Source organism: Emydura macquarii, unplaced genomic scaffold (assembly GCF_026122565.2).
Source record: "Emydura macquarii macquarii isolate MOO-44397 ecotype Brisbane River unplaced genomic scaffold, CSIRO-AGI_Emac_v2 contig_476, whole genome shotgun sequence".
Taxonomy (NCBI): Eukaryota; Metazoa; Chordata; order Testudines; family Chelidae; genus Emydura; species Emydura macquarii.
In genome coordinates this window covers 1,056,701-1,066,563 of record NW_027130613.1, presented here as the reverse complement: position 1 = coordinate 1,066,563, position 9,863 = coordinate 1,056,701, and the positions used below count along the sequence as shown (strand labels likewise).

General features: G+C 42.6%; 1 protein-coding gene across 1 annotated transcript; it reads left to right on the top strand.

Moving 5' to 3' along the window:
* Window positions 1-272: 272 nt before the first annotated feature.
* Window positions 273-8,819, top strand: ADAMTS1 (ADAM metallopeptidase with thrombospondin type 1 motif 1). Its single transcript, XM_067538220.1, has 9 exons — window positions 273-1,214; window positions 2,489-2,835; window positions 3,254-3,386; window positions 3,808-3,975; window positions 4,296-4,582; window positions 4,762-4,948; window positions 5,073-5,248; window positions 6,133-6,308; window positions 6,687-8,819. The coding sequence occupies exons 1-9, from the start codon at window positions 644-646 to the stop codon at window positions 7,426-7,428; spliced, it is 2,787 nt and encodes a 928-aa protein (XP_067394321.1). The 5' UTR covers window positions 273-643; the 3' UTR covers window positions 7,429-8,819.
* The last annotated feature ends 1,044 nt before the right edge of the window (window positions 8,820-9,863 follow it).

Here is a 9,863-nt window from a genome sequence, read left to right as displayed (position 1 = left end):
TACCGTCCGGCCGGGCTCGCTGGGGGGGGCGGGACTGCGCGTGGCGGAGCGCCAGCAGCCACGGCTACGCACAGGCAGTGAGCTCAGAGCTCTCCAGCGGCAGCTCTGACCTAGGGGGCGGTGCCTGGCGGGGGAGACGCGGGGGGCTGGGGGGTGGGGGCTGCCCGGGCAAATCCCATAAAGGGCGGCCCGGGCTGCCCCGGCTCCTGCACTCACACCGCACCGCGGAGCCGCTCGGAGCCCGGCGAGTTTGCCGAGAAGGGACGCCCCAGTCCACTCCCACCCCCCTCCAAAGCCTGAGCGCCACCGCAGGGCTGCGGACGTGCGACCCGGCTGCGCCCTGACCCGGAGAGGAGACGCGCCGAGCCTGGCAGCTGGAGCCTCTGCTGCCACCAACTTGCCCTCCTGCTCGGCAGCGCAAGGAAAGGGGGAGCCGAGCCAGCCCCTGCTGCTGCATCCTCCCCACCCTGCTGGCCATGGCAAGGGCGGTGCCGCCTCTGAAGTGACTCCGAGGGCGCCGCGCTCCGGCTGCAGCCCCCCGCTCGCAGTGCCACTCCACCGCTGCACTCAACTCCGCGAGGCCCGAGCCGGCTGCTCCGTGCGCTTCGCGTGCGCCTCTTTCGCCCGAGCGCCGGCGTGCAGCATGGGGGCCGCCTCCCTGCTACTGGGGGCGCTGCTCTGCCTCTGCCCGCGGGCCGCTCGCTGCAGCCCCGCGCCGCGGGAGGAGCAGGAGCTGATCGTGCCCGTGCGCTTGGACTCGGCGGCCGAGCCGGCTGCAAAGAGGCTCTATCGCCTGGACGCCTTCGGGAAGCGGCTGAGCTTGGAGCTGGAGCCAGACAGCAGCTTCCTGGCTCCGGACTTCAGGCTGCAGTACTTCGGCAGGCGCCCCCAGGAGGAGGAGGAAGAGGAGGGAGCCCCTCTCGGGAAGCAACCCGCAGCCGACCTGGCGCGCTGCTTCTACTCCGGCACAGTAAACCGGGACCCGGGCTCTGCCGCCGCCCTCAGCCTCTGCGAGGGGATCAGAGGCGCCTTCTACTTGCAAGGGGAAGAGTATTTCATCCAGCCGGCCAACGCCTCCCAGCAGCAGCAGCTCCACGTCCTGCGCCGGCGGCTGCAAAGCCCGGTCCAGCAGAGCGGCGGCTCCAAGTGCGGGGTGACAGACCAGAGCTTCCCCCTGGCCGCAGAGCCAGAACAGGCGCACGTGAGCCAGACAGGTACCGGGACCCGGCTTGCCTCCCGCGCTGCTTCTCCCCCATTTACCCTCGCAGAAGCCTGGCTCAGACAGGCTGATGAGATGATGGCTTGAAATTGACACGTCCGCAGGGGCGTGAATATCGCGTGCGTGTTTGAGAGATCCTGGGGAGGGGTTTTCAGAAGAGCCTTCGGCTCTTTTGGTAATTCCACCGTCTACTTCCGAGCACATCCAGCAGGCAGGGGGGGAAAATATATATATATATAAAACTCCTTTCCAACACAACACATTAAGTATTTTCTCCCTGTAATCTCTAGCAGGCAGCTGGTTGGATTGGGAAAGAACAAAAGTTTAGTGCAATGAAAAACCATACACCGTAAAAATAGAGGGTGAGGGGGGATGAATGAACAACAGCCAAGACTGTCATCTCAATTGCATGGGTGTAAAATCAGGAATAACCCCTTTAAAGTCATTTGAGTTACACTGGTATGAATGGATTGAGACTCAGGCTCACTGAATAGGGGGTGTATATAAAATATAGACCCAAGCAAAGGCACATTTGTTGTAAATGTTGTTACAAAAGAATCCTACCGCCTAGTTGCCCTTGTAATGCATGTACAGCATGTTCATTCACAAAAACGACTAGTTGTGTCCGTGACCCAGGTGTAGCAAAGAGAGGGGAAGTTACAGTGCTTGGCAGTCAGAAAGGGGGTGTGAATGGGGAAGTTTAATAATCTGACTGGAGTAGTATATGGCAAGGGGGAGGAGAGGGGAGTGGAGCTGAAAGTCAGACAAGGGCACAGTATCCTAGTAGGGTAAGAGAGGTGGAGCAGTTGTGGGGTTCATGGTAGCAATCCAGTTGCTTGGCAGGAGCCTCGAGTCCTGCACTGTGCTTTCCACGTGGAGTCCAATGATCTCATTCAGGCTTCTGAGTCACCCTTCCATTTGCAAAGGCTCACATCATATGCTCTTGGCCAAGGTTGCTCTTGAGGATTTATTGCATCAGCAAAGGTAATTTAGTGGGCAAGATTATGCTGCTCAGGTTTCAGAGGACAAAAAAATGTCCATTTTAAATGTAGATTGCAGTCACAAGCTTAGTGTTCCATTTTAAGGTCATTTTTCCTTTTGTAATAAAATAACTCTGGTAAAATGTTTCCTGTCCGAGATGAGATGCAAATTTTGTTTGCTGCTGTATTTTGTTTATTTACTTCAAGTTCCTTATTTTGATAATATAAAGTAATATGTTTCTGGACAGGCTATTCATATGCAATTTTCTCTTTTTCTTTTTTAATACAGAAACTGGAAGCACAAGGAAAAAGAGATTTGTGTCCAGCCCTCGCTATGTGGAAACCATGCTTGTAGCAGACCAATCTATGGCAGAGTTCCATGGCAGTGGACTGAAGCACTATCTCCTGACTCTGTTGTCTGTGGCAGCCAAATTATACAAACATCCCAGTATCCGAAACTCTATTAGCCTAGTGGTGGTAAAAATTTTGGTCATCTACGATGAGCAGAAGGGACCTGATGTTTCTTCTAATGCTGCCCTTACCTTAAGGAACTTCTGCAGTTGGCAAAAGCAACATAATCCACCCAGTGACCGACACGTGGAGCACTATGACACAGCAATCCTCTTTACCAGACAGGTAAGGAAAAGGAGAGGGAAAGTTTGGTCTTTTTACAAACAAAACAAGCCTAAAATTTTAATTCCAGTCTTCAGAAAAATCACGTTTAGATTCAGATTCAGATTGGATTCATTATTGATTCAAACAAGTGGGATAATAACCACCTTTTATGATGTTCTGATATCTCAGATGAAAGGCAATTTATGCACAACATATCTTAATATATGTATTGTTTAACAAGATTTAATGTAGAAATTATGGATTTGTTCCTGAGTACAAGTCTTTTGCATCTTCCAAAGGAGAATTTTGCCATAGGACCTACTGAAATGCTGAATTTTTATGCTCTTTCCATAAGTAAAGGCAAACTGCCAAGGTTGAATGCTTCTTGCCAAGATTAAGTCTCTGACTGGATTAAATGAAAAGACCTTCTTTTTTACAGGACCTTTGTGGTGCCAAGACATGTGATACCCTCGGGATGGCTGATGTGGGAACAATTTGTGATCCAAACCGCAGTTGCTCTATCATAGAAGACGACGGTTTGCAAGCTGCCTTCACAACAGCCCATGAATTAGGTAATTCAATTTTGACATGAAATTTGAATTCATTTAAATTAGTCTGATACCATGAAGTAAACATCTCATTTTGTGATAGTCCATATGTAGGGCCTAGTTCTGTTAGACATTGAGTGCCTTCAACTCCTTCTAAAGTCAGTCACTAGGAGACAGTGGCATATGGCAGATTGCAGGATTAGCCTGTTCTACAGATAGCTGTATGTAGGAGCTGTGGCTTTGACTGCAATTGCAGGAACAACATCTTTCTTAGATTAGCAAATGAGACAAGCAAAGATAAGGTGGCATCTGTTTAAAATTTGGAAATACTTAAAGAATTATCTGACTATCTAAAGTGCAGTCAATGATTAGTTCACAACTAACATTTAAAAGAATATTCACTAATGCATAAAACAGACTTCCTAAAAAAAATTTTTTTTTTAAGGCCATGTGTTTAACATGCCCCATGACGACGCAAAGCAGTGTGCCAGTATTAATGGTATAAGCCAGGATTCCCACATGATGGCGTCTATGCTTTCCAATCTGGATCGAAGCCAGCCTTGGTCTCCATGCAGTGCCTACATGATTACAACATTTTTGGATAATGGTCATGGTGAGTTTATTAAACTTTCTATTTAAGTTTGTACACTTACATTTAGATGCCGCTTTTAAAGTTTATCTGCTTTCTTCCTTCTTTAAAAAGGAAGTGGTCCCCTCCTTACAACAATTTGTTAGGGATCTCCAGTGCAAGGTTATACTTTTACTTGGCTGCTAATAACATTAAAGATGCCTGCTGGAATTAATTGGTTCACACAATTGTTGATATAATGAAAGCTGAACAATTATTCGAACAAAAAAGCTAAGTGCAATCCAACAGATAAAATACATTTTTCCCCCTCATTGAAACTAGCTGATTGACTGTTTTTTCTCCAGGTGAGTGTTTACTGGACAAGCCTCACAAACCTATACAGCTCCCTTCTGATCTCCCTGGAACTTTGTATGATGCCAACAGACAGTGTCAGTTTACATTTGGAGATGAGTCCAAACATTGTCCAGACACAGCCAGCACGTGTACAACTTTGTGGTGTACTGGCACCTCTGGAGGATTGCTCGTTTGCCAAACTAAACACTTTCCTTGGGCAGATGGCACCAGTTGTGGAGAGGGGAAGTGGTGTGTGAATGGCAAGTGTGTAAACAAGACTGAGAAGAAGCATTATGATGTAAGTATTTTTTAAAACCAAGAATAGGCAATAATATTTCAATGAGATGCATAATTTTGATTTCTGATAACAAGAGTAAATTTGAGGGTGGTAGTTATAAAAGGAGTCTTGTGCAAGAGGTCAGCTTATTTAAGCGTTTTAGTGTGGTTGTTATATATATTTACTGTTTATCATTTTAGACCCCTGTCCATGGAGGCTGGGGATCATGGGGATCCTGGGGAGACTGCTCAAGGACATGTGGCGGTGGAGTGCAGTACTCCTTTAGAGAGTGTGATAATCCTGTTCCAAAGAATGGAGGAAAGTACTGTGAAGGCAAACGTGTGCAATACAGATCATGTAATATTGAAGACTGTCCAGATAATAATGGTAAGTTGGAGTTGATCTTTGACCTGGAGGAAGGGGTTCTTGGGGGCAGCAGAGATGATGTGGGGTAGGAGAAATAATTAAAGATGAAGATCTAATGTCTACCTAATATTTTTCCTATATGCAGGCAAAACCTTCAGAGAAGAACAATGTGAAACACACAATGATATTTCCAAATCCCCTTTTGGAAGTGGACCTGCAGTGGAATGGACACCCAAGTTTGCTGGAGTCTCTCCAAAGGACAGATGCAAACTTGTTTGCCGAGCAAAAGGAACTGGATATTTCTTTGTTCTGCAGCCTAAGGTATTTTTTAAGATCTGTGTTATACACTAAATTATCAACAGGAATTCTTACCTTTTCTGGGTTCCCTCTCCCGCCCCTCCCCCCAGTGGAATCAAAGGATGTGCAAACTAAAATATTTAGTCATAAGCTTTTAAAACATATCAACCAGATTTTCCCCTCCTCCTGTTCTACAACTACTTTAATCCCATCAATACAAACTAGATTTAAATATATGGACACACTTCCTTCAAACTCAGTCACCACTTTTTAAACCCAGGCTTACCACATTTTATCACACTGGGATTTGTACAGAACATTTGGGTTTTTATCTTTTTTTTAATCCAACTTTCCATAGATCCTTCAGCCTCAGGTTAAATATCTTTTTTGTCTCACCTAATTCCTAAAAGGCTGACATCTTAAAACAGACAAAGGGAAATACATTTTAAGGTAATATATCTAGGCAGTGCCAACTCATTACCATAAAATACTGTGAACCAATGGCTTAGCAAGATTAAAATAAGAAAAAATAGCTTCTATAGCTATATGCTAGGTAGGATACTGTTGAAAGGGCTAGCTTTACGCTTCATGGCCCAAGACTGTCCCCAGCTGGCTTTAGGAAGAAATGCCCTTCCTTATATGTACTTACACAATTAAAGTTGTACCTTTGATAAACACTGCAATTAAATCATTTTTTCTTGTTACCATGGCATTTTAGTGTTGCAAGTGGAATGAAGTAGCACTGCATACTTTAAACTAATAAGTTAGTTTTATTTTTAACATTAGATCTCTTGAGAATATGGATGGGTGGGAGACATGTTGCATCCATATTTTAATTCTGTTATCAGTCTTTGCAAATAAGTGTCCATGTTCTAATCCAAGGCACTATTACTTTTTAATTTTTATAGGTTGTGGATGGCACCTCATGTAGCCCAGATTCCACTTCTGTCTGTGTGCAGGGACAATGTGTAAAGGCTGGCTGTGATCGAATGATAGGCTCCAATAAGAAGTTTGACAAATGTGGTATCTGTGGAGGCAATGGATCTACCTGTAAGAAAGTGTCTGGCACATTCGTTAATGCAAAGTAAGTTTAGAAATACGGTTACTCTTTTGATCTGCAGTAGTTATATCTTGTAAAATAACCTTTCTGTTTCAAGGCCAGTAAGGTATTGGCTCAATTTGCACTTAAAATTGAAATTTGATGTTTTAAAATCAGTTTATAAGTTTACAGTAATTTAAATTTAAATGAAGTCCTGATTAAATTAAGTGCATTATACACGGACTTCCTCTATTGTAGCAGTAATTTAGGATGTGATTCAACAAAGCATTTATGCACATGCTTGTGTCCTACTGAAGTTAATTGGACTTGAGCATGTGCATAAGGTAAAGCTCAAAATGTAGTGTTTTGCTAAATTGAAGCCTTAATGAGTGGACTCAATATTTGCACTTTGTTCTCTTGTAGACCTGGTTATCATGATGTTGTCACCATTCCTGCTGGAGCAACCAACATTGAAGTTAAGCAACGAAATAACAGGGGTTCACGGCATGATGGCAGTTTCCTTGCTGTTAAAGCTGCTGATGGCACATATATTCTTAATGGTGACTATACTCTATCAACATTGGAACAAGACATTACTCATAAAGGCAATGTTTTGAGGTACAGTGGCTCATCTGCAGCTTTGGAACGAATCCGCAGCTTCAGCCCACTGAAGGAACCTTTAACCATTCAGGTCCTTACTGTGGGTGACTCACCTCAACCTAAAATCAAATATACGTATTTTGTGAAGAAACCACTACAGTCTGGGTCTGAGAAAACTCCCAGTAAAAAGAGGGAATCTTTTAACGCCATCAAGGAGACTATCTTATCTGAATGGGTTATTGAGGAATGGGGAGAATGTTCAAAGTCATGTGGATCTGGTTGGCAAAGAAGATCTGTAGAATGCAGAGACCTTAATGGGCAGTCTTCCACAGACTGTGCGAAAGAACTCAAACCAAATGATCTCCGACTGTGTGCAGACATGCCATGCCCACAATGGCAATTGGGAGACTGGTCACCGTGTTCTAAGACATGTGGGAAAGGTTACAAGAAGAGATTATTAAAATGTATGTCTCATGATGGCAGTACGTTGCCACAAGAAAGCTGCGACCCTTTAAAGAAACCTAAACATTTAATAGACTTTTGCAATGTTACAAAATGTAGTTAAATAGTATCCAGTTGGGAAAGCTAAAGACTTCTTTTTCAGAACAATGCACTGAAAACAAGAGAGTTAGAGGTAACACATGTATCTTGCATTTAACATTCATGGTGAGGATTCATTGAGAGGGGACAGTACAAATTATTTTACAGTGGTGTTGCATCATAAAAATATCCTGCCCAGTGCAGATTTGATAGCATAGCAAACCAATGTTACTAACTCTTTCATCTTCAGTAGATAAAGCCCTAAGGCATTATCATTTCCTTTTTAAGTCTGTTACAAGTTAAAGAAAACATAAGCAGAGGCCAAATGGAGTTTAAGTAAACATTTCAGATTCCCGGCTTCCCCTCCACCCTTTCGTTTAGATTTGTGTTGTGGTACCATTCAAGTCCCTAGGTTTTTTTATGTGGGTGGCTTTTTGGGGGGATTGGATAGGGGCAGAAGGGACAAGACAACTTTTATCTAAAGCTTAAAATAATTGGTCACGGCTTACCTACCTCACAAAGGACAAAAAACAGGATTGGAAAAGGAGTTTCAACTATGTTCATGGCTGCTATTGTTTCAGAGATTAGTTTTATATAAAATAAAGCCATATTCTCCACAAGTAAAGAGTCAAAAAGATCAAGAACAATCACGCTAACATAAACTGCAGACAACTAGAATGTTCTATGTTTAATCCTCTTTGTATCACCCCAATCTTTTTATGCATTTCTCTCATCCATGCCAATGTAGTCATAGTGACATACATTATCTACAAAGCTGGAGTAATTAGCGATCTTCATGGAACAGATACTGTCTAAAAGTTGTTGCTTTTTGTGCCTCCTGACAAAACCACTGGTTTCTTTGGTTTAACTTTTGTTCTACCCTACTGGTCAACAGAGTTATGACAGTGAAGGTTTGAGCACTGTCTCAAGTTCTCACTTCTTACCATGTTCTGACCAGTACTAGCTTACTTATTTGTGTTATGCTAGAGACAGATCAAAGGGAGAAAAATTCCCAATATGAATGGGAATCTAATATGTGACATCTAATATTTTTATAGTGCTCAAATCATTTTTATAAGGCGGGAAAGACAAAGCTGAAGGATAGCAGGTCCATCCACAGCAGTACACTAGCAGTTACGTAATTAAAAGTTTGTGCCAGTCCATAGACTATGAGAGAATATGGCTTTCCATATGTATATAGTAAAATATATTACTATAAATTATGCATACTTTATAAGTATTTTATATTTCTTTTCCTTCTGGGAAGGGTTATAATTTGTAATAAATGCATATAATGAACCTATTTATTTTTATACTTCTTGTGATCTTCTAAGTTATCGCTTTTTTAAAAGGACATATAACAAGGATAGAGTATTTATACAGTATAATATGTTACTAGAGGTAATAAATGAACACTATGAATTTTTGAAATTGAGTATTTTTCTTTCTACTTTATATTCTGATTTTTACTCCAATGAAAGTACCTGAAATCTAGAGGAATATTTTCAAAGTGACTTAAGTATGTTGGAGCCTGTTACATAGGTGCTTTTGAAAACTTTTCCCATAATGTCATATACCATGGTGAGAGAGTAATCTTGTGTTTGTTCTTTAAGTACCAGCAAGGTGCACAGCAGTTATTTCATTTTTATAGGGAAAAAATGGAATATGAGTTGACTGATATGCTAACTTTAATAAGAGCTAACTTGTGCTGTCAGCTTGTGTTTGAAACCAACACAATTTCTACAAAAATAGCTAACTTACCTGCAATACTTAACATACTTTAAAATGTGTTAGTGGGAAAGATGCATTTTTTAAGTTATTATAATAATAATTAACCAAAAGTCAAAGGTTCCTTAAGCAAACTTCTTGAGGGTATGATAATCAGACTTTTAATTAGAGGTACATTTTTAATGTATGGCTCTAACACTTTTTTTTTTTTTTTTTGGTAACACTCCCAGTAACGTTAAAATACAAATCAGAGTTTAAACATCTATAAACTGAATTTTGCTCCCTTAACTCTGACCCCGTCTCCACTGAGATCAAAGGAAAAACTACTATTGAAGTCAATGGGAATTTTTGCCTTTGGCTTTGAAAGGAGCAGGAGTAGGCCCAGTGTGAAAATTACAGGCCTCTTCCTGCTTTCTGAAATCCAATTGAAATGGCATCCATTAAAGGAAAATAAAATTTGGCAACATGTCCTTTAGAAATCTATTAAAGGTGCCCTGACAAATGTTTGGACTTCTGTGGTGTGAAGCAGTAACTCTATTACTTCCTGGTCTCCAGTCCCCATGAAAGTCAATGGCACCAGGATTTCACTCCATATGAGACAGAATCCTGGTCTACACTTACCTAGCGATTCGGTGGCAGTCGACGGGAGTTACGCAAGCTACGCAGAGTAGCTTGCGTAACTCCTGTCACTGCACTGCGCGGACAAGAAGTGCGTTCCCATCGACACAGTGC